We start from the raw sequence: 26,291 nt of genomic DNA, 5'->3' as shown, positions 1-26,291 counted from the left end.
TACATACTGATTTAAGAGAGAAAGGGAGAGGGAGAGTGAGATAGAAACATCAATGATGAGAGAAACATAAATTGACTGGCTGCCTCCTGCATGACATACACTGGGAATCGAGGCTGCAACCCAGGCATGTGCCCTGACTGGGAATCAACCGTGACCCCCTGGTTCATAAGTTGATGCTCAATCATTGAGCCATGGTGACTGGGCCAAAAAACATTTTTAGAAGCCATGTATACTTTTAAGTGGCAGGTGTGTTTATGTGTATTAATATCAAACCCCAATCTGGATCCAAAAAACAAGAAGCAGGGTTAGAGAAAAGTTACTGTTAAAAGAAAGAGAGAGATGGAAAGAAGAGAAATGAAAATGAACAGGGATTCTTTCTTTCCATCTCTCATCCCAAAAGCCTTGCCTCACATCAAATTTAATGCAGAGGCAAATATGAGAATCTAACTGTTGCCTATTAAGCCAGGCATTACAAAGATCTGTAGATGTATTTATATTACTGTTACTTTCTATAAATTAATAAATATTAAAAATTTGTTTTAACTTTGAATACTGTAAATATTGACAGTATACCCACAAAAACAAAAGCTTGTGAGGTCAATTATTTTTAAACGTGTAAAGGGATTCATAGATCAAAACGTTTGAGAATTGCTGATTTAAGAATAAACTTAGATAAAAATGAAGCTCATAACAACAGGTACCTTTTATATAGAAGCAGGGCATCAACTTTTCAATGTTTTGCAAACTAAACATACAGAGGAAGCATAGTGTTTCAAAAAGTATAATTTTTACCTCTTCTCCTTCCACCTCAGGCCGAATGGCATCATCCAGCTGCAGGGGCAAACGGGGTTCAGCCAAACTGATCACATAAATCTGAAAGTGAGAGATTACCAAAAAGATCATGAAGCACACAAAACCTGTTATTCTTTGCTTTTTAAAAAAAAATCTATAATTGACTTAAACATGAAGGAATATTTACATATATCTTTAACTGAAACTATGTACTAAAATCAAACAATATGGTACATGTTTTTTCACCTACAAAATGGGGATAATAGTATTTCTTGCCTACCTCCCTGGGTTGTTGAAACAGTCAAATGAGCTAAATATACTTTGTAAACTCTAAGGTGCACATCAATGTGATGAATAAGTAATAACTGGAGTTGAGGGGTCTGGGTTTAAGGACTTGCTTTGTCACTATAGCTGTTGTTAGGCAAGTCACTTAACCTCAGAACTTCAATACCGTACTATGTAAAATGAGGTCTGCAGTAAAAATCAAATGGAATAATGAATATAAAAACACTTTTTCATTTGAAGGAGCCATTATCAAATGTGTTGTTAATGGCGTTTAGCTATTTCTACCACCAGAACTACAGTCAGCCCAACTCTGCTGTACCTCTCCTTCCTTTTCTCATGCTTTTCCCAAATATGCCTTCCTTGCTTTCTTTCATCGAACATATTACATCTCCTTTCCTTCTGCTCTCCTGGTTGGGAGCACCATATGAGGTTATTCCTTTATGGTGTTAATATCCCTCAACATCCACTCACACTAATTGCATATTTTAGTGCTAAAAAGCAGTTAGGTCATAATGAATTAGCTACTCTTAATGTTAGCCCATTAATTGTTCCCAGCTATGCCTAGAAAACCTGCTAAAGCACAAAAAGAAAATAGAGCTTATTTTGTTAATTCAGGAAATTGTATTTTTCCATTTGGTAGATCACATTTAGCATTCAGGTGAGACACTTAAAGAAAAAATATCAGAAGGATACTCCAGTCCTCGCAGTAAAATAGCATTACTTGTCACCACCTCTTATACCCAAATTGTAGCACTTCCTTTTGATGAGTTAACGGACACTTGATCTGCAATGCAAACTTGGAAAACTGGACAGCTACTTCTTTTATTATCAAAACATGTCTTTTCATTGATTTTAGAGAGAGAAGAATGGGAAGAGTCATCAAAAGGCTGCCTCCTGCACCTCCCCTACTAGGGATCAGGCCTGCAATCCCAGCATGTGCCCTGACCAGGAATTGAATCTGAGACCACTCAGTATGGGACAATGCTCAACCAAATAAGTCACATTAGCTAGGGCTTTTAAAAAATTCTTTTGCCTGGCCAGCGTGGCTCAGTGGTTGAGCGTCGACCTCTGAACCAGGAGGTTATAGTTCGATTCCCAGTCAGAGCACATGCCCAGGTTGGGGGTTCGATCCCCAGAATGGGGTGTGCAGGAGGCAGCCGATCAATGATTTTCTCATCATTGGTGTTTCTAGCTCTCTCCCTCTCCCTTCCTCTCTGAAATCAATAAAAATATATTTTACAAAATTCTTTTTAGAACTAGTGAAAATTCATTGTCTCCTTTACTAGGTTGTGAGTATTCTGATCCCCAGAACCTCACAGAGTGCTTGGTGCAAAGTATATTTTCAGTAACTGCTGGTTGAATAAATAAATAAATCATCGATTATAAAATTCTATTTAGTATAAAATATTTATGCTTTGTGAGATACTTTATAATTATTTTTATTGAGGGAAAATTTGTAAGCTCTTGGGCTTTATATTTATTATCAATATTAAGTTTATAATAAATGCTACATAATCAGAATGTTTTAGAAATACAATTATTTGCTATAGTCACTAAAAATTTATTTATTAAAATACTGAAAAAGGTATGTTGCTTGGAAGATAAGGGTTTTTCTTGGTCAGTGTACCCTTACATTTGCCTTTCTAGGTTACAGACTTCCTGGATTGGTCTAAAGTGAGACTTGCACAAAGAGAACAAAGTAATTTGGCAAATTAGGTCAGTAAGAAAGACAAGATATTCTAAGCTTTGAAGAGTTCCGTGACAATCAATTCCAGTTAAATAACCTTATTCCCAAATAAGTGTGCATGTATGAGTCTATCTTTCTGCATTTGTCTGTCAGTTTGCCTGACTGCTCTATCTTATATAAGCTCACAGGGTGTGTGTGTGTGTGTGTGTGTGTGTGTGTGTATGAGTATATATAAGATAGGGCAATCAGACAGACTGTGTAAGAGAAATTTAATGATGCATTTTATAAATACAAAGTAGGCTCGGATCTGAGAACTGCAGGTTCAAAATTGCAGGGTTATTTCAACAGTACTAAATATATATAAATTCACTTATAGTATTTTCAAAGGCAATGAAAATGAGCACTTCCAGTTTTTATGTCTGAGGAGAAAACAGATGTGAAATAAATCTTGTATGAAAAGAAGTTATTGCTAGAATGTAAGACCATTATAGTATCGTCTCTTGACTTTTCTATACTGTAAAATATCAGAAATAAAATTGTAAGAAAAGATGATTAAAAATTAGTATAATTAATGTTTAGAAGTACATCATCATAAGAAAGTTCATAGCAAAATAGGTTCATAATAGTGAATAAAGCTTCTCCAATGTGTTACATATTTTTCCCTGTGTGACTGATTGTAAAAATGGCTTCCATCATTCCTCTTGTTCTGTACATATGCCCTTTTCCAATGATGTCGCCTCTCCGAACATCAAAAGGTGGAATCTATTTTTCCAACACTTATATCTGAGTTTGGCCATGTGACTTGCTTTGATCAATGAAATTCTTAGCAAACATGACACAAGCAGAAGCTTGAAAAGTGTTTGCACACTAAGGCTTCCCTCTCTTGCTGCTAGGAACCAGTCTGGTACCATGTCAACAAGCATGAGCTAGCTTGCTAGATGAACTGAGGCCACAGGAAAATATGTTTCATAAATATCAGTGAACCCTGTCGATGACCCATGGAGCAGATGAGCCAATCCAGATGGGCCGACTCTAACTGCCCAATGTACAGAAAAGTGAGCAAATAAATGTTTGTTGATTTAAGTCACTAAGTATGGGGTGGTTTGTTATAAAACAAAAGCTAACAGATTCAGTTAGTCTATTTATAAATCTCAACATTTTGTAACACCTCTAATTATTAAGAAGATATAGATTTAACATGAATAGTTGTGAGAACTACTCAAACCTATTTTTGTACACAATTATATATATATATATATATATATATATAGTCAATCCTCACCCCAGGATATTTTTCCATTGATTTTTAGGGAGAGTGGAAGAGAGGGGGAGAGAGAAACATCGATGTGAAACAAACACATTGATTAGTTGCCTCCTGCAAGAGCCCCGACCACCCCAGGCCCGGGAGGAGCCTGCAACCAAGGTTGACCGGAATCAAATCCAGGACTAATTAGTAACAAAGAAAAAGAATTTCTCAACCTTGGCTGCACATTAGAGTCACCTGGGAATCTTTTTAAAATCCTGATTCCTGGGCCTCATCCTCCGGAAACTGTTTCTTTGTTATGGGGTGGGGCCACAACATTAGTAACAAAGAAACAGAATTTCCGGAGTATGAGGCCCAGAAATCAGGATTTTAAAAAGATTCCCAGGTGATTCTAATGTGCAGCCAAGGTTGAGAACCACTGATCTATATACAGTATTTCCAAAGGTAGCTTCAATAATAGATCCATTACAAATTATTTCACTTCCACGCTCCGCTCCGAGGGCAGGTTCCTGCCTGAAACCTCGCCCTCCAGGAAACAGCTGGGGAAGGGTGCAGCCGTTTCCAAGACGACCCCTGCAGAACTGACTTCCTTCCGGTTGGTCACGGTTCTGGCCATGACGTTACACTCAGGTTTTTTATATAAGTAGATAGCTATTTGCCCTTTCTCTATAATGGAAGTGTCAACCAAATTCACGATCAACAATGACAGATCGAAACACATGCGTGCAACTGACGACAGCAAGAGCTTTATTAAGTATTGCGCATGCATGAATCAACTTTGCCTTTTATAGATATAGAATAAACTTGCTTAATTAGACCTGATTTCTGATTCAGCTAAACTTTTTCCAGCCCACTGAAGCACCCCAACTTCTCTTTTAGGTAATTGTCAGCAACACAACAGTAAATATCAACATGAAGCAGATTATTATTGTAGATCACGAAGGGAGAACAAAGGGTAAAATATTTAACTGCAGCAGTGTATGACTATATTCTGCACAGTGAGAAAACCTGAAGTCATTTTCAAGGTCCACCATTTCTTACTTCTTTTCAGTCGGATCAAGTTTCTAAGCTTTATAAATCTCCGTTTTCCAGCTAATGAAAAGAAAATAGGATTCCACCGAATCTCCTGTTTACCTACTCCAGGACCTCTGTGAGGGTCAAATGAGATGAGGCATGGGAAAACGTTTCACAGACATTTGGTTAAAGTGTGAAATGTTTGCACCTGGCTATAAAAGCAAGTTGTGTAGTTGTGTTCCTGGGCTGAAGAAACTGCAGGGAGGCTAGTTGTTGCTAGGGAGAAGAAACTGGGCGTTGCTACGTGACATCATTACCTGGTGTCCACAACGACCGTTTCCGGGCTGGGCTGTGGGCTGCATTTTATGCCATGGGGTCTCGGCAGTGTCAGCTGTGATTTGGTGGGCTGTCGTTCTGGGGTGGTGGCAGGGCCTGTGTCTCACTTGGGGGAAGCTGAGTGTTGCGTTGTGGGTGCCAGGTCCATGGTGCCCTTTCTCTGTAAATGGCCAGTGCGCATCACAGCAGCTCCTGTGTTGAGCGTCTGCCCCAATGGTCAGTGCATGTTGTAGTGACCAGGCGACACTTAGCATATTAGCCATATATATATATATATGTGTGTATATATATATGTGTGTGTGCGTACACACACATACATACACACACACACACACACACACATATATATATTAGAGGCCTGGTGCACGAAATTTGTGCATTTGGGGGGGGGAGGGTCCCTCAGCCTGGCCTGTGCCCTCTCACAGTCCAGGAGCCCCGTGATTGATCACCCTAAAGAGGTAGGCCTGTCCACCCGGCTGGGGTTCTGCGATGGATCGCCTCCTGCAGAGGGAAGCCCAGACTACCTGCCGCAGTGCCACTGGCTGGGTAGCCTGGACCTACCTCTTTGGGGCGATCTTGGATCCCCCCCAATTGATCGCCCTGCTGACTGCCTTTTGCAGGGCGATCATACGATCGATTGCCCCGCAGATGGAGGCCCCGCCCACCTGTCGCAGCCCATTGGTCGGTGGCCTGGGCCTCCCTCTTTGGGGCGATCATGGGGTGATGGCCAGGTCCCTGCCTTGGCTGGCCTGGCACCAGTGTGTGTCATAGTGTGGTTGTCTGGACAGTTGTTCTGCTATTGGGTCGTTTGGTCGATTTGCATATTACACTTTTATTGTTATAGATAGATATATTTAAAAATATATTTTTATTTCAGAGAGGAAGGGAGAGGGAGAGTTAAAAACATCAATGATAAGAGCGAATCATTGATTGGCTGCCTCCTGCACCCCCCCTCCCCCCAATTGAGCCCACAACCCAGGTATGTGCCCTTGACCAGAATTGAACTCAGGACCCTACAGTCCGAAGATTGATGCTCTCTCCACAGAGCCAAACTGGCTAGGGCCACAATTTTATATTTTAAAAAAAGTTACCTTTTGAACATGTAGCTCTACATCTTGCTGTGTACAGCTTCCAATTTTCTGATTCACTTTTCTCACAACACCTTCTACATCTACGATGCTCTCTTTGTTGATGCTGTTAAAAGAAAAAAATTTCCAACTTTAATCATCTCGTCAGAGTGTCAGAACTCATTTGGTGTTTCAACAGTAAAGCTGAATATATTAGACACTTCTTTAATAGAGTAAACCACTTGAGATAAACCCAGACTATTTAACAATACACTATTATGCAGCACACCTTGTGAGATTCCTTGAAGAGAAGATTTCTAGATGCCATCATTTAATTACCATTTATAAAATATTCTGGTTATAAAAGGACCAGCACTGAATCACAAGTAATAGGGAAAAGTCTTTCAATTATTTATTAAAGAACACTTCCCTGACTATATTTGAAATTTACTAAGATCAGCATTTCCTATAACAAAAAATACTGGCTTCAATAAATGCAATTACTGGGATGTAATGGAACTAAATAACAGAAGAAGGCCAACTGGAAACATTTCAAGATAATAAAAAGACATTGGGGTGCTGCAATTAAATCCTCATTGCCCATAGAACATATACTGTCATTAACTGAATTTATGGCAGACAATTATTGGATTGTGTAATCCCATTTAAGAATGTCACCCAGCCAGCATGACTTAGTGGTTGAGCGTCGACCTCTAAACCAGGAGGTCACAGTTCGACTTGCTGTCAGGGCACATGCCTGAGTTGCGGGCTTGATCCCCAGTAAGGGGCATGCAGGAGGCAGCCGATCAATGATTCTCTCTCATCGTTTATGTTTTTCTATCTCTCCCCCCCCCTTTTCTCTCTGAAATCAATAAAATATATATATTTTAAAAAAGAATGTTTATATGAAGCTAAATATACATTAAGAGTAAAATAAATGCATCTTCTGGGCAGTTTAATTCCATAGCAAACTTGAATTTTGCAGGAAAATCTGCTCTAGACTCCCTGTTTATCTGCTATGTCATAAACCCTAGTTAACTTTTGTATTAACCTCTCATGGTTCAATTCCCTATCCAGAATCATAGAGAATATAAACAAAAGATGTAATTCTCATAGTAAAGATTCTATGTATTCTGATGAAGTATTGAGTCCTTCCTTAGTAGTTATGGTGCTATTGGACAAGATTCCAGAAATCCAACAATGCTTATTTTACAAAAGAGAACACCACAATCCATTTCAATGAACACTTGCTCAGGGTTGGGAAAAGGATCAGAATGAGAATAGATGGAAAATGGTGAAGAAAAACATTTTTTTTTCACTTCACTTTGCTACACTGCTTAAAATTTCATAGTGTCTGTTACCAACTACCTTAAAAAAAAATCAATAGTACACACATAAGTCTTTTGAATGAGGGCTACCACCCTACACTGACTAAACCTGTGTATTGAAGAAACTCACAATTTATTATGGCAAAAGAGACAGTTGGTGAACTAAAATAAGGCTCCTCTGTGACCCAAAGGCACAAGAGGCTTCAGTTTATTCTTAAAAAGGCTTTCTAATACAGTGGGGCCTTGACTTACGAGTGTCCCGACTAATGAGTTTTTTGAGATACCAGCTGTCTCTCCGCAGATTTTTTGCATTGAGTTGACAGAGTAATTTGAGTTAATGAGCTCCTTAACGAGCTCGGTCTCGGAAGGAATTAAACTCGGAATGAATTAAACTCGTAAGTCAAGGCCCCACTGTACTGGCAGTCTAACGTCACTGAGCCTTTGGTCAATGTGACTACTGCCTACCAGTGCCCCGTTTGTTTGCATGAGCAAACCTAATTCAGGCCTCGTGAGAATTCTGCTGCTCACCTTAGACCTTTCCATAAGGAAGGTGTTTCTCTTCCTCACTGATGAGTGTGTTGCCTCGTAGAGTAACCTGACTTGTCCCAACCAGACCTCCACCTGCTCCATTCCACTATTTCCCTGGCCATCTTGGTTCTCCTATCTCACCCTCTCTGACTCCCTTCCAGACAGCCTTCTTCAAGCCAACTTGCCGTAGACCAATTCCAGCATGTCATAATTCTAAGTGGCTAAAGGCATTTCCCCAAACCTGAACAGGAAACTGATTGTGGCTGCCAGACAGTTAAAGGGCATCTTAATCTACACGTTATTGTCTCCTACTGACCAAACACCTGAACAGCTGTAGGCTATTCTCCAAACTGACAATGCTTAAGTGTATTATCTCCACCTTGCCTTAGGACAAATTGTTAATAAAAGCAAGGGTCCTAGACAAGGAGGGAGCCTTCAGTTCCTTTAGCTGAAGGTCCTCTGACCCCCAATGACTTTCAAAATTATATCTCGTCTCCGGACTCTTTATTAGTCTCTGGATTCCTATGCCATCTACGCGCAGCTTTTTCCAGATTCCTGAACCCTTCTTGATGCTGGGACAAGAACCCCGGCACCAACTCAATAAACACATCTACTCTCAACTAGTATCTTTCCAGAAAGAAACTGGGATATGGTAAAGATACCTTGCCTAAGGCTAACTAAAGTTTCAATTAAATAAAACAAAATTTTATCTTCTTTCTCCTTCAGAAGTACCAGATGATTCCTTTTATCCAGGACCTGAAACTTGGAACTGAGCCTACCTTCAGTTACTTCATTTAATTCAGTAGTATTATGTGCTAAAATACTTGATCAGTTAGATTAGAAAACAACCAGCATTTAAATATTGTTTCCAATACTAAATAACTCCAAAAGAACTTCTGAAAACCTGACCTATTTCTTAAACTAGAGCCAGAGTTAAACTTCTTAATCACAACTGGTCTATTGAATCAATTAAAAAGGTAGGATTAACCAGATATAGGGGATGCCTATAATTTTTTTTGCCCTTCCAATCTCAGTATTTCCCCTTACTATATCTACAAGCTACATGTTGTTAAAAGAATACTAGTAGCCTATTTAGATATTAGTAAAATCATTCCATGATTTTTAAACCTTGGATAATTTAGCTGTAATATCTCTATATCTACATCTACATCCATATCTATATATCTACCTCTATATCCTTCTATTTATCCCTATTTATTTATAGACATAAATGAATTTAGAAGGAAAGAACCTTAAAAAAAAGTCAAATTTGTGAAAAAGGGTCAGACTAGAACTTGCTAGTTAGAACTAATAAAAAAGTTATAGTATGTATAGAGTCAATACAAGAGGGATAGGAATACTTGAATAAGCTACTGCCAGTATTAGATAAAATTCCATTTTGTACAAAAATTCTAATGATTTTAACTAATATTGAATGTTAAAATGGCTTAATACTTTATGTGTATATATTATATAGTTTGACTGTTACCATAAAGAGACCCTGTTAAGGTTTCAGTTTTACATTTCAAAACTAATGCCACTATATCTATATTTTGAAAGAGGTTATGTCTAACGGGCAACTAAAAGCCTTAGAAGGAAGAAAATCCATAGTGGAAAGCAGAGGAACTCCTGGGAACTATTTTATTGTAGGAGAAATGGATGAAGCAAATAAAACACATCTTTTTTCAAGAGCTAAGTCAGCTATTTTTATTATTGCCACCGCCTCCCAAAACACACTACCACTGCACTGTGTTTTATACTGCTTTCATTTCCCAACTACCCTTTTGAGCCTACATATAATTAATCACTCTACAAACAAGATGAATTAGTATAGCCTTGATATTAAAAATGCCTCGATAGGCACAACAGACTTCATGTCATCCATTAGAAACTGTCAACCGTCAATTTAATAGTTAACTTCTAACTTCTACTGTCTTTAGAAAATAAAATTATAAAAAGCACCATTCTTTACATAAAGTACTTCATAAAAATATTTAGAGTTGGCTATCAAGTTTTTAAAAAATATATTTTTATTGACTTCAGAGAGGAAGGGAGAAGGAGGGAGAGATAGAAACATCAATGACAAGAGAGAATCATTGATCGGCTGCCTCCTGCACACCCACTACTGGGGATAGAGTCCACAACCCGGACATGTGCCTTTACAGCAAATCCAACTGTGACCTCCTGGTTCAGAGGTGGATGACGTTCAAACACTAAGCAAAGCCGGCCGGGCTCAAGTTTTTTTTTTTTTTTTTTTTTTTTTTTTAAAACAAATGATATATGAGTAACTCAAACAATCATAAAACATGCAACTTGGGAGAAAAACAAACAGTACTTGGTTATCTGAAGGAATAAAATCCCATCTTTCCAACACAAGTGCCATACATTTATTACTTAGGGCCTCACTAATAACTCCAGGGACACTTTCCTTATCTATAGTTCTCTCAATCTTCATTAAAAGCTTCTGCATGTCTACAATAAATAAAAGTAGGAAACTAAAAAAGTCTGGTGGAACTGTTAGAAATAGGTACAACTGTTGTATTAAATAACAGTTGACCGATGAATATATATTAAAAAACAGAACAAAACAAAAAACTGGAAAGTAGCAAAGAACCACATCTTTTTTTTTATTGATTAAGTTATTACATATGTGTCCTTATCCCCACATTACCCCCCATCCCTCCCACTCATGCCCTCACCCCCCTGTTGTCTGTGTCCATTGGTTAGGCCTATATGCTTGCATATAAGTCCTTTGGTTGATCTCTCCCCCTTACCCCCATCCTCCCCTATCTTCCCTTTGAGATTTGACGGTCTGATTGATGCTTCTCTGTCTCTGGATTTGTTTTTGTTCATCAGTTTATATTGTAAGAACCACATCTTTACCTAGCACAGTAAGAGATGTTCACAGTGATGACCCTCTGTCATTAAGAAAAAGGAAGAATGTGTAAAATAGACTTCAAAGATTCTGTTAAAATGATCAAACTAGTTTCAATAATTGAAGGAGGTCAGCTTCATAGCCTAAAATAAAGAGTAATGTCTTATTAATGTTTCTGGGGGAAAAAAATTAGAGTTCTTAGCATATCTCTGTGATACACTAAATTATTTGTCCCAACTCTTTATTCCCATGTGGTAGCAGTAATCATCCACACCTTTGCCTTCAAGGTAGACAGAAGGTTACTTCTCTTCCCTTAGAATTCGGGGTTGGCCATATTACTTGCTTTATCAATGAGATGTCAGTGGATGTGATGCCAGCAAAGGCTTGAAATGTACTTATGCAGTTGAACTTGCCATTTAGCATCCCTGCATTTCTCTTGAGAGGATGATGCTCAGGTAAATTGATGGTCCAAAGAATCTGAGAAACACCAGGACCCAAATCACAACTTCAGAACAAGCCTAGATGAGCCAAACTCTAACTGACCCTCAGATGTAGAAGCAAGAAATCAAAGTTTGCCCAGCCAGCATGGTTCAGTGGTTGAGCATCAACCTGTGAACCAGAAGGTCATGGTTAAATCCCTGGTCTGGGATCAGGCCTAAACCGGCAGTCGGACATCCCTCTCACAATCCGAGACTGCTGGCTCCCAACCGCTTGCTTGCCTGCCTGCCTGATTGCCCCTAACCGCCTCTGCCTGCCATCCTGATCACCCCCTAACCACTCCCCTGCCAGCCTTATTGACGCCTAACTGCTCCCCTGCTAGCCCGACTGCCCCCAACTGCCCTCCCCTGCTGACCCTGTCGTCCCAACTGCCCTCCCCTGCCGGCCTGGTCACCCCTAACTGCCCTCCCTAGCTGGCCTGATCGCCCACAACTGCCCTCCCCTGCTGGCCATCTTGTGACCACATGGGGGGGGGGGGCATCTTGTGTGAGGGCATGATGGTCTATTTGCATATTACCTTTTAATATATAGGATATTTAAAATATCAAAGTTTATTGTTATATGCAGCTGGGATTTTTCTTAAAATTCTATAATTCTATTTATTAAGCATTCATGAAATATATGACATTAACATAATTAAGTAAATTAATTTTAAAAATCCATATCCCAATAATACTTAAGAAATAATTCAACACACCACTTCCTCTTTCTATTTCCTTCTTTTTTCTTAGATAATCCATATTATTTTATTTTTATACTAGAGGCCCGGTGGACAAAATTCATGCACGGGAAGGGTCCCTAGGCCTTGCCAGTGATCAGGGCCTTCCAGCTGCCGGCCGGGGCCTTCTTCATTCAGTGCTGTCCCCTGGTGGTCAGAGCACATCATAGCGAGCAGTCGAACTCCCGAGGGGACAATTTGCATCCTAGGCTTTTATATGTATAGATAAGAGATTCGCATTTCTATAATACTCCATAGGCTTTATTCATTTTGACATTACAAAAATTTTAACTGGTACTATTTAAAAAAATATATATATATTTTTTATTGATTTCAGAGAGGAAGGAAGAGGGAGAGCTAGAAAAATTAATGATGAGAATCACTGACCGCTGCCTCCTGCACACCCCCTACTGGGGATCAAGCCCACAATCCGGGCATGTGTCCTTGACCCTTCAGTCGGCAGGCTGACGCTCTATCCACTGAGCCAAACCAGCTAGGGCTTAACTGATACTATATACAGGTACAAGGTATGTAGTATTGAATTATACAATCACGGTACCTGTCCTGTCTTCATTCTAATTGGGAAGATAGTTTGAAAATAATTTTTTAAAATTTAAATTCTTTATTGTTCAAAGTATTACATATGTCTCCTTTTCCTTCCATTGACTTCTCCCCAGCCACTCTCACCCCCAGCACATGCCCTCACCCCCCTGCTGTCTGTGTCCACTGGTTATACTTATATGCATGCACACAAGTCCTTTGGTTGATCTCTTTCCCCCCTTCCTTGCCTTCCCTCTGAGGTTGGACGGTTTGTCCAATGCTTCTATGTCCCTGGATCTATTTTGTTCATCAGTTTATGTTGTTTGTTATATTACACAAATGAGTGAGATCATGTGATATTTATCTTTCTCTGACTAGCTTATTTCACTTAGCATAATGCTCTCCAAGTCCACCATGCTATTGCAAATGGTAAGAGTTCCTTCTTTTTTACAGCACTGTGTAGATGTACCAGTTTTTTTTAATCCACTCATCTGCTGATGGGCACTTAGGCTGTTTCCAAGTATTAGCTATTGTCAATTGTGCTATGAACAATGGGGTGCACTGTTAAGTGTACATATTCAGTGGCAGTCACAATGTTGTGCAATCATCACCATTATTTATTTTCAGAACTTCTTCAGTATCCCAAATAGATACCCTGTACTCATTAAACAATTAACTCCCCTTTCCCTCCAACTACTCCCTACCCAAGCTCTTGGTAATCTCTATTCTATTATCTGTGTCTATGAATTTTACTATCCTAGGCCCCTCAAAGACGTAGAATCATATTTGTCCTTTTGTGTCTGACTTATTTCATTTAGCATAATGTTTTTAAGGTTCATCCATATTATAGCATATGTCAGAATTTCATTCCTTTTTAAGGTTGAATAATATTCCATTATATGTACATGCCACAGTATGTTTATTCATTCATCTAATGATAGGTTGTTTCCACCTTTTGTTCATTGTGAATAATGCTAGAACAATAACATACAATGATCGGCTTGAGTCCCCGCTTTAAATTCTTTTGGGTATCTACCTAGAAGTGGAATTGCTGGATCATATAAAAATTCTATGTTTAATTTTGAAGAACTGTCATATTGTTTTCCAAAGCAGCTGTACCCTTTTACAATCCCATTGCAATGCACACAGGTTCCAATTTCTCCACATCCTCACCATCATTATTTTCCATTCATTCACTCATTCATTGATTCATTATTGATTTTAGAGAGAGGAGGTGAGAGGGAAAGAAACATTGACGTGAGGAACATCTGGTTGCTTCCTGTATGTTCCTCAACTGGGGATCGAACCTGAAACCTGAGTATGTGCCCTGACTGGAATGGAACATGGGGTGATGCTCCACCCAAATGAGCCACATGGGTCATGTTATTTTCTGTGTTGGTTTTTTTTGGATAATGGTCATTCTAAAGTGATGTCTTATTGTGGTTTTGATTTGCATTTCCCTAATGACTAGTGATATTGAGCATCTTTTCATGTGCTTAGTGGCTATTTGTATATCTTTGGAGAAATGTCTATTCAAGTCCTTTGACCATTTTGAAATAGGATTTTTGTTGCTGTTGTGAGTTGTAATTCTAGATGTATTCTGGATATTAATCTTTTATTGGATATATGATTTGCAAATATTTTCTCCATCCTGTGGGTTATCTTTTCACTCTCTTGATGGTGCCCTTTGATACAAAGTTTTAGATACATAAAATCACTGCTAAATCCAATGTCATGAAGCTTTTGGTCCATGTTTTCTTCTAAAGAATCTTATAGTTTTAACTTTTATATATTTAGGTCATTGATCTATTTTGAGTCAAGTTTATATATGGTATAAGATAAGGTCTTTTGCATGTGGATATCCAGTTTTCCTTGCACAACTTCTTGAAAAGATTGTTCTTTATCCACTGAATGGTCTTGACACCCTTGATGAAAATCAATTGACCACATATGTCAGGGTATATTTCTGGGCTCTCTATTTTATTTCATTGGTCTATATGCCTGTCCTTATGCTGGTACTACACTGTTTTGATTACTGTAGCTTGGTAGTACATTTAAAAAAAATGTTCTTATTATTGATTTTTAGGAGAGAGAGAGAGAGAGAGAGAGAGAGAGAGAGAGAGAGAGAGAGAGAAACATCAGTGAGAGAGGAAACATAATCAATCAGCTGCCTCCTGCATGCCCCCAATGGGGATCGAGTGCACAACCTAGGCATGTGCCCTGACTGGGAATCAAGCCTCTTGTTTCCTGGGTTGACACTCAACCACTAAATCACACCAGCTGGGCTGTCGTAAGTTTTGAAATCAAAAAGTGTGAGTCTTCCAAGTTTGTTATTTTTCAAAATTTTTTTGGCTAGTCAGAGTCCCTTGAGATTCCATATAAATTTTAGGATGGATTATTCTATTTCTGCCAAAAAAAAAAAGAAAGAAAGAAAGAAAGAAATGCCATTGGGATTGTGACAGGAATTGCACTGAATCTGTAGATCACTTTGGGTAGTATTGTCATAATACTGAATTTTGAAGTGGTTTGTTACACAGCAGTTTTCTTCTGCAACAGCTGACTAATACAATCTTAAGCTCAAAAAAGTTATAAAATTAGAAAAACACACCACACCCTTAAGTTCAAAGCTATTATCTGATCATAATAAGGGTCTCTAAATGTTTATTTAGAGTTTATCATACACACATTACCAACCAACAGTGTACATTATGCACTATAAAGGTTTTTTTAAAAACCAATATACAAAACTTTACTATAAAACATTAGGCTGATTTTTTATCAAACACAGCAGAATTTATCTGTTCAAGTGAATACTGTCCTCTTCAAAGTGACTGCTCAGGGAAAGAGGTTGATCTATAAACACATTTCAAAATCAGAACTGCCTAAAACAATCCGAAAATGACATCTGGTATTACCTCTTGGTTTTGTCACACATATTAGTTTTTTTTGGGGGGGGACCAATCTCATTTATACTTATTATTTACTATCCTTTAGAAACACAAAAGACCATGATAGGAATCTGGGTGGGAGAGTAGAGGAGACATTAAAAAATATATATCAGAAGAGAACCCCATTACAAGTACAAGGAAGTAACATGTTTCAAGAAGAGAACAGTTAATATATCAACCATAGGACTAATACAGATAGAAGATATTAAGCTTTACATATAGGGTTAACGTAGCTATAGATAATATATCAACTATTGGGCTGAGTAGTTATCTCTGAACATTGCTGATATTACAGATTATACTCTCTTATTACTAAAAATTCCAATCTCTCTATATAAAAGGCTAATATGCAAAGTGCCCCCTTGGGAGTTCGACCAGGAGTTCGCTTGCTTGCTATGATGTGTGCTGACCACCAGGGGGTGGCATTGAGCGAAGGAAGGCCCTGGCCGGCAGCTGGGGAAGCAAGGCCCCAGCTGGCAGCTAGAAGTCCCCAATCGGCCCTGATTGCCAGCCAGGCAATGTCTCCTCTACCCATGCAAAATTTCATCCATCGGGCCTCTAGTGTTAAACACATGTAAATTTAAAAATTTAAGTCCCCCATTATATAGCCAACCCCTCTTCCTATAATCACTGTTTTACTATTTGGTCTATACACCTCCACATTTTTTCTCATTTGCAAAAAATATGGAATGCTTCATAAATTTTCTGTCATCCTTCTACAGAAGTTTTGTTCATTTTCTCTGTATTTTTTAATGTTGAAGCATAGTTTTATTTTTATATTTATAGTGCAAATGAAACTTATCTTAATATATGTAAATACCTTAACTATCACTATTCCCACATCAATTTCCTTTTATGTTCTAGTTCCTATGTGAAGTAGTTTACACATATACCATCTCGCTTAAACTTCACAAAAGTCTACAAAGTAGGTACTGTCACAATTTTACAGTTGAAGAAACAGACTAAAAGGTCAACTAATTAGCCTAAGATCACACAGCTAGTAAAATCACATACAGGTGACTAGAGAATTGTTAGATTTAAAAATTAGCACCCAATTTTAAATACTACAGAATGTATCATCAGCTCACTTTGAAATAATACATTCTCAATCTTAGAAGCTCACAAGCTGCCAGACTCCATTATAGTTTATAAGAAAGAAACTGGAAAAAACAGGCCCTTCATGAATAATTTTCAAAATGCTCCAGAATCGTGCTACCTTCTCCAATAATGCTGATGCATCTTGATGTCCTGCTATTGCTGCCAGCTTCAATAGAAATTCATCAGAATCTTTGTATAAAACAACATGAAGTTATATTTAAAGTTATAGTTAATTTAGAAGAATTAATCCCATAAACCCTCTGGAATTTTGACGCCAGATTTTAGACCTACTTTTAAAGTATATCTTTATTGAAGTTTTCAATACAAATACTGAACTGGACAGGGCCAAATACAGAAGTTCTGCTTCTCCTACAATAGATAACTGCCTCTTTATAAACCACTTAAGCTCAGAGTTGCAACCCACAACAGTATAATGACTTAGCGGCCTATGTTTACCAAATTGTCCACATGATGCTCAAGGGGTACCCACATACCCAACTCCCTATGGGCCTCAACTATAGGTGATCTATACATATACTTCTACCACAGCACCCGTAACATGTCTCTGTATGCAGCTGTTTATCTATATTTACTCTCTTACCAAATTAAGTTTCTTAAGTATTATATGTATCATTGTGTACAAGCCTAATATGGTGCCTTTACCAGAGCAGGTACTAAATAAGTTTTCTAAATCAACGAGACTTCTGAGGATTTTGATATTTTACAATTTTAAAAGTTAATGCAGCAAACTGAATTTTAGCTTACCAACTATGTAAAATATTTCTTTTGTAAAAGATCTAAAAGTAAAGTAAACAAACTTGCAGGTAGCTAGGTGACTCATTGGAGAATGGGAAAGATACTTGTGACTCATCAGCTACCAATAAATCACTTAACCACAATGACTAATACGAAGAAAACTTAAAAAAATATATGTATATAAATAACAGTCTGAAAAAGTCTTTTTTTTCTTTTCTTTTTCCAGAATCCAAAAATTTCTATGTTGGGAGGCAGACATGTTAAATAATCACAACTAGCAAAATATAATTTTTAACTTTAACAATTGCTTTTTCTTTTAATCTTTCATTTCTTTATTGATTAAGGTATTACATATGTGACCTCATTCTCCCCATAAACCACCCCCACCACCACTCATGCCCTCACCCCCTGTTGTCTGTGTCCATTGGTTGGGCTTATATGCATGCATACAAGTCCTTTGGTTGATCTCTCCCCTTACCCCCACCTTCTCCTACTTTCTCTCTGAGGTTTGAGTCTTATCGCTGCTTCTCTGTCTCTGGATCTATCCCTCTTCATCAGCCTATGTTGTTCACTATATTCCACAAATGAGTGAGATCATGTGGTATTTATCTTTCTCTGACTGGCTTATTTCACTTAGCATAATGCTCTCCAGTTCCATCCAGTTGCAAATGGTAAGAACGCCTTCTTTATACCGTGTTCATGGATTGGTAGAATCAACATCATCAAAATGTCCATACTACCCAAAGCAATCTACAGATTCAATGCAATCCCCATTAAAATACCAACGGCATATTTCACAGATCTAGAACGAACGTTCCAAAAATTCATCTGGAATAAAAAAAAGACCTCGAATAGTTGCAGCAATCCTGAGAAAGAAGAACAAAGTAGGTGGGATCTCAATACCAGATATCAAGCTGTATTACAAAGCCACTGTTCTTAAAACAGCTTGGTACTGGCACAAGAACAGACATATAGATCAATGGAATAGAATATAGAACCCAGAAATGGACCCAAACCACTATGCCCAATTAATATTCGACAAAGGAGGCAAGAGCATACAATGCAGTCAAGACAGTCTCTTCAATAAATGGTGTTGGGAAAATTGGACAGATACATGCAAAAAAATGAAACTAGACGACCAACTTACACCATTCACAAAAATAAACTCAAAATGGATAAAGGACTTAAACATAAGACGGAAACCATAAAAATACTAGAGGAATCCACAGGCAGCGAAATCGCAGACATATGCCGAAGGAACTTCTTCACTGATACTGCTCCTAGGGCAATGGAAACTAAAGAGAAAATAAACAAATGGGACTACATCAAAATAAAAAGCGTTTGCACAGCAAAGGAAACCATCAACAAAACAAAAAGAAAGCCCACTATGGGAGAACATATTTGCTAATGTTATCACCGATAAAGGTTTAATCTCCAGCATTTACAGGGAACTCATACAACTTAACAAAAGGAAGATAAACAATCCAATCAAAAAATGGGCAAAGGACCTAAATAGACACTTTTCAAAAGAGGACATACAGAAGGCCAAAAGACATATGAAAACATGTTCAAAGTCACTAATTATATGAGAGATGCAAATCAAAATGACAATGCAGTATCATCTCACACCTGTCAGAATGGCTATCATTAACAAATCAACAAACAAGTGTTGGAGAGGATGTGAAGAAAAAGGAACCCTTTTGCACTGCTGGTGGGAATGCAAACTGGTACAACCACTATGGAGAACAGTATGGAGTTTCCCCAAAAAACTAAAAATGGAACTCCCATTTGACCCAATGATCCCACTTCTAGGAATATATCCCAAGAAGCTAGAAACACCAATCAGAAATGATATATGCATCCCTATGTTCATAGCAGCACAATTCACTATAGCTAAGATTTGGAAACAGCCTAAGTGCCCATCAGCAGATGAGTGGATTAAAAAACCGTGGTTCAACAACTGCTTTTTCAAATGAACTGTGGTCCTTTTTTCCCCCATTTTTTTTTATTTCAAGAAAAACGACTTTAAATATAATAATGTTACATGCAATAAACCTTCAAGAAAAACTATTTTAAGTATAGTAATGTTACATGCAATAAACATTAATATCTCAAGAAAACCAATTTTAAATATGTTACATGCAATAAACACCAATTATTCAAGAAAAATGATCTTACGTATACTAGTAATACATGCAATAAACTTTAATATTTCAAGAATAAAAGGATTTTAAGTATAATAATATTACCAAAACTGTACTAACATAGTATATCACAAAAGTTGTAATATTAAAAAATCCACAAATAACAAGATTACTTCTATTGTATTCTAGTATATATTTTTTTCACTCTGGCTCTATTTTTGTCCATCAGTTTATGTTGTTCATTATATTCCACAAATGAGTGAGATCATATGATATTTATCTTTCTCCGACTGGGTTATTTCGCTTAGCATGATGCTTTTAAAGTCTATTTTGTCGGATATGAGTATTGCTCATATCATTTTAAATACACAATTAAGGATCTGTTCTTAAAGATCTCTAGGGAATGAAATCTGACAATCTTCCTATGTAACTCATTTGATTGCTTCATTTTTATATGCATTCAACCGTAAGAAAATTGATCTTTCCAACAAATTGATTATAATAATGTGTTGAAGAGTCATGTGGCACTTATATTCAATTGGTAACTCAAGTTTTCAGATTAGTACATTGATGAATTGGATATTCCTAGGAAAGGTAATTTTGGGAAAAACAACTGACCCCACATTAGGCTCTAAATAATAAGGCAAATAATCAACAGCCAGAAACTGCTAGCAGTATAATCTAGTCAATAAGGCAAAGATAAAAATCTCAGATTTTAATACCTAAAGTAAATGCTAAGGTAGTTATCTACTTTAAGATATTAAAAGTGACCTCATATTTTGCCTTTTAAATGATTAGAAAGCCCCAGCTGGAACTATCTGATTTGATATTTTTAAGAGCAGAATCCTTGCTTTATTCCACCTGGTATATGGCCAGAGGGAATAGAGTTAAATGTAGGGCCTCATAGAATTAACATATAAATACCTTTATTTTCCCCACTTTGTTGTGTAGGAAGTTCACAATATTTTAAATGTACAGTCTCTTTGGGTAGCACTATTCAAAATGGAAACACCTTGAGAATATATAAACAGTCCTCAGACACTGTCCTAGTATACACATTTCATTATATTAAACGGCCTTTTTTTCATGAACATATTTCTACCCTATGCTATTTTCCAAACCCAAGATTCTAGCAGACTGGTTAGTTGGCTCACTAAGCTGCTAGCTTCTCAAAGTAAATGTTACTAAATATTCATTTGAATTACCTCATTCTTCATTGATCCTCAAATTTCTGAAGCTAAAAATATCTACAAGAATTTTTTGCTTTATTTAAATAAATAACAGAATCCACCAAAATTTAGATGATGTCGTTCATATGCTATTTTTAATCATAATATAAGTGCTAATATATTAAGTGATGGAATTCACAGTGTTTTCCAAATTTTTCTATTCTAATTCTAATTATACTTAGGAAACTAAGGGATAAAGAGAAATAGATCAGGAAGAGGTCAGAGAAACAATGAAAATAGGTGGCCTATAAACTTCTATTTTCATGCTAAGGTACAATATATTCTGTTGAGCCAGCTGAGGAATAAAAATCAATTGCTGTGCCACAAATACACAATTACTATTTAACCTTGGTGTTAGGATTATTGGGTCAGAAGTCTACGGGGCAGGGGAGTGTGGAGGGTATTCGCAGGGCAAGAGAAACAAAGAGGGAACAGTGATTAAGGATGCAGTGAAAGTGCTACGAATGGAACTGAGGTTGCGTGAAGTCAAAAGGGGACAGAAAACAGTAGGAGAAAATGGGGAGATTGCTTTTAAAATAAAGTTCTGGGGAGCAAAAACCAAGGTGTGGCCACAGGAGTGAGTTGTTAAAGTAATGGTGAAGATAGTGGAGGAAATGGAAGGAATTTTAAGGCCATAGTGTTCCACAAACACTTGAAAACATTTAGAATGAGGGGAGCAGAATACTATCAGCCAGAAAAACAAAATGATTTTCAGTAAAACGACCTATTTTAGTGTTTGGGCTTTTCACGAACTCAAAAGGCTGGTTCTTCTCTTCATTCACTCAACATACTACATAAGCACTCTCCCTTTCTTCATTGCTATCAGAGCCTCACTCCTGTTTAGTACCCACTCGTTACCTGGCCAAGTGTTCTAAGGAAAGGTAAGCTCATCCCAGCTCCAGAGTATCTAGGGTTTAGTCCTAGCTCCTCTGGGAATTTACTCCAGATTAATGGTGTCATTTCGGCATAGTTTCTCAAACTAAAAACTTTGAAGTCAATTTTCATGTTCTTTTCCTTACCCCACACATAAGCAGTCAGCAGATAAGACATATTTTTACCTACTCACTGGCATATATAATTGTCTCTTTTAAGAGCATAGTCAGTTTTGCTATAAACATTATTTTGATGTGAATTATTTCTAACACAGCTGATGTATTAGGTATCAATCTGAGAATAATGAGAATTTTGTGTTTGCCTATGCCAGATTTCATCAGTGTGAACCACTAGGTCAGTGGTTCTCAACCTTCCTAATGCCGGGACCCTTTAATACAGTTCCTCATGTTGTGGTGACCCCCAATCATAAAATTATTTTCGTTGCTACTTCATAACTGTAATGTTGCTACTGTTATGAATCGTAATGTAAATATCTGATATGCAGGATGTATTTTCATTGTTACAAATTGAACATAATTAAAACATAGTGATTAATCATAAAAATAATGTGTAATTATATATTCAATATGTGTTTTCCGATGGTCTTAGGCGACCCCTGTGAAAGGGTCGTTTGACCCCCAAAGGGGTCGCGACCCATAGGTTGAGAACCGCTGCACTAGGTCAATATAGAAAACTATTCTTTGGTGAACTAAGCCCTGTAGGAACACATGAAACACACACACACCCCAAATTTCTATCTGTGTTATAACCTACATCCATCCACCTGGTGGTACAACTTTCCTTTGGACAGCTTTCCTTCTACCACAATTTACAAGCTGCAACTCTTTTGACACCTACTTCCACAAGAACACAACATGTATTTTTAAAGATAAAGTGAGATATTTATTGTTGAATTTCTCAGTCATTTAACATGTGGAAAACTATTCTACTTGTTTTTTTTTTATATTAGGTTTATTATAAAATGATTTCACTACTAAAGTTTTTGGTTGTGCTATTAACCCACCTACACTAATAAAAGAGAAACATGGTAATTAGCATACGACCGCTACCCTTTTCATTGGCTAATCAGTGAGTATATGCAAATTAACTGTCAGCCAAGATGGCAGCAGGCAGCCAGGCAGCTGAGAACAGGATGCTTGGTTACCCCAGCGATAGAGGAAACCAAGGTTCCCGCCTGCAGCTGCAGGGCTCTGAGCTCCTGAAGCAACAGCTCCAAAAGATACAATGTTTCAATTATAGAAGCTAAAAGATGGCGGTTAATCTGCATACTCAGGCTCCAAGCGGAAGAGCGAAGCCAAACAGCCCTGAAGCTGCAGAGCAAAGAGGCCTCCCGGCCCCGGGATCAGCGGAGCCGAGAGGCCTCAGGGCCCCGGGATCAGCGGAGCCGAGAGGCCTCAGGGCCCCAGGATCAGTTGAGCCGAGAGGCCTCCTGGCCCCGGGATCAGCGGAGCCGAGAGGCCTCCCGGCCCAGGGATCAGTGGAGCCGAGAGGCCTCAGGGCCCCAGGATCAGTGGAGCCGAGGCCTCCCAGCCCCGGGATCAGCGGAGACGAGAGGCCGCCCGGCCCAGGGATCAGTGGAGCCGAGAGGCCTCAGGGCCCCAGGATCAGCGGAGCCGAGAGGCCTCACTGCCCGGGGATCAGCAGAGCTGGGAGGCCTCAGGGCCCCAGGATCAGCGGAGCCGAGAGGCCTCCCGGCCCCGGGATCAGCGGAGCCGAGAGGCCTCCTGGCCTGGGATCAGCGGAGCCTGATGGAAGCCCTGTGTGTTTATGCACCCTGGGGGTTCAGAGGTCCTGTCCTAGGCAGAGGCCTATGGCGAAATTTTTGACTCTGAGAAGCAGCCTACGGGCTGGAAGGCAGCTCCTCTGACCTCAGTGCTGGAGAAGACCATTAAGCAGAAAACTAAAGAAACCGATTTTACATCATTTCCCAGGTGTAGAACAGTTGGCATGTAAGCCCCTGACCAGTGCCCAGTCTCTCCTCTGTCAGTCTATCTCGCTCTTAGGTACCATGTTCTTTGTTATGTCTTAACTGCAACTCATTTTTAAACTAGATTGCTTTTAAAAGAAGACTAAATAAAGTTTCCCTTAAGTTATTTAGGTGGTGCTGGGGCTGCTGGGGGCCTGATAGAAGACACAAACACGCAATGGGGGGCCTGTACCCAGCAGCCCCAAGGCCCCTTGGTGCTGGGGCTGCTGGGGGTATCAGAGACACAAACCCGCAGGCCCGGCACCCAGCAGACCCAACGCCTTCGTGGCAGCACTAAGGAGCAGCAAGCCAATCGGTAGGAAGCAGCAAGCAGGTGGGCAGTAACAAGGGAGGGGTCTTGGACTGCAAGAGGGCACATGCTGGGCTAAGGGACCCCCCACCCATCCCCAGTGCACAAATTTCATGCACCGGGCCTCTAGTCCTACATAATAAAAGGCTATTATGCAAATCGACTGAATGGCGGAATGACTGGTCGCTATGACACGCACTGACCACTGGGGGGGGGGGGGGAGGGGCAGACGCTCAATGCAGGAGCTGCCCTCTGGTGGTCAGTGTGCTCCCACAAGGGGACCGCCGCTCAGCCAGAAGCCCTGAGCCGGGCTCATGGCTGGCAAGCACAGCTGTCCTGTGGCAATGCTAAGGATGTCCAACTGCCAGTTTAAGGGGAGTGGACCTAAGCCGGCAGTTGGACACCCCCCGAGGGCTCCTTGGCTGCAAGAGGGCGCAGTCCGGGCTGAGGCCCCCCCCCCCAAGTGCATGAATTTTGTGCACTGGGCATCTAGTTTTCCATATAAATCTCGAATTTCTTATTGCATAATTTTGCATAGCAGTGATTTTTAGGAATGCATCTGTTATATTACAGCAGAACTGACTGAATATTCGCACCAGTTTACAAAAAGTTAACCCAAAAGGACACCCAGACCTGAATGTCCCAAGATCTCCTCTCTTGCTGACAAGAGAGCAATTTAGGAGAGGGTTTTAGTTGGTACAAATGTTTAACAAAGAGCCTGATGTGTTAAGGAACACCATCAGTTATCTAGGCAAATCCTTCCTTCCTGTGTCCAGAATCTTAGTAAAGGATAAATTCTAAAGCAACAGCGGCCTCCTGATCACCACACACTCTGTCTGGGGAACAGTTACTGTGTGTGAAGCCTCCCTCCACCAGCCAGAAGAGCCACCACAGCTGTGAACAGCACCCACCAGAGGCCCTGCTACCAACAGAGGAGCAGGTGCTACCACAACTGCCCAAGGAGCAACCACAGCCCGAGGAGCCACTGCCACCCAGGGAGCAGTCACTGCCACCCAGGGAGCAGCCACTGCACAACTCAACAACTAGATATGTCAGTGAGATCAAACATGGGTAGACAAAGAAACCCCCAAAGGAAAGAAAAGGAGGACTCGCCAGAAAAGCAGCTAAGTGAGACAGAGGCAGGCAACATGACGGAAAAAGAATTCAGAATAAGGGTCCTAGAGTACAGGCACCGGACGGAGGAAAAAATCAATACCATATGCAAGAAGCTAGAAGAAACAGATGAAAAAATCAACAACTTAAGTAAGTCCCAAGAAGAAATGAAGAGCGACATAGCTTCAATTAAAAACTCCATTGAAAGTATCAACAGTAGACTAGGAGAAGCGGAGGACCGAATTAGTGAATTAGAAGACAAGGAAGTAAAACACACTCAAACTGTACTGCAATTGGAGAAAAAAATTAAAAGACAGGAAGAGAGCCTAAGGGAGCTTTGGGACAACATGAAACGAAACAACATACGAATAATAGGGGTGCCAGAACAACAGAAAGATGAACATGGATTAGAAAACCTATTCGAAGAAATAATATCAGAAAACTTCCCTGAGGTGGGGAAGAAAAAAGTCACACAAGCCCAGAGAGTCCCAAACAAGGTGAACCCGAAAAGACCCACATCAAGACACATCATAACTGCCAAAACCGGTTTGGCTCAGTGGATAGAGCGTCGGCCAGCGGAGTGAAAGGTCCCAGGTTCGATTCCGGTCAAGGGCATGTACCTGGGTTGCGGGCACATCCCCAGTGGGAGATGTGCAGGAGGCAGCTGGTCGATGTTTCTCTCTCATCGATGTTTCTAACTCTCTGTCCCTCTCCCTTCCTCTCTGTAAAAAATCAATAAAATATATTAAAAAAAAAAAAAAAAAAAGACACATCATAATTACCATGGCAAATGTTCAGGACAAAGAGAGAATCTTACAGGCTGGAAGAGAGAGACGGAAAGTTACATACAAGGGATCTCCCATTAGATTATCAAATGATTTCTCAACAGAAACACATCAGG

At 39.3% G+C, this 26,291-nt stretch overlaps 1 protein-coding gene across 1 annotated transcript in view; it reads right to left on the bottom strand.

Moving 5' to 3' along the window:
• DARS1 (aspartyl-tRNA synthetase 1) overlaps positions 1-26,291 on the bottom strand; it is a 75,349-nt gene that overhangs the window by 17,714 nt on the left and 31,344 nt on the right. The window contains exons 5-6 of the mRNA XM_070423074.1: positions 6,470-6,572; positions 793-873 (exon numbers count right to left, since the gene is read on the bottom strand). Of these exons, the coding sequence (XP_070279175.1) occupies positions 793-873; positions 6,470-6,572 (184 nt within the window). The remainder of the gene's footprint in view (positions 1-792; positions 874-6,469; positions 6,573-26,291) is intronic.

This window comes from Myotis yumanensis, unplaced genomic scaffold (genome assembly GCF_028538775.1).
Source record: "Myotis yumanensis isolate MYYU_CA2020_CCGP unplaced genomic scaffold, mMyoYum1.0.hap1 SCAF_8, whole genome shotgun sequence".
NCBI classification, from domain to species: domain Eukaryota; kingdom Metazoa; phylum Chordata; class Mammalia; order Chiroptera; family Vespertilionidae; genus Myotis; species Myotis yumanensis.
The sequence above is the reverse complement of the archived record's forward strand: the minus strand, read 5'-3'. Positions and strand labels throughout refer to the sequence as shown.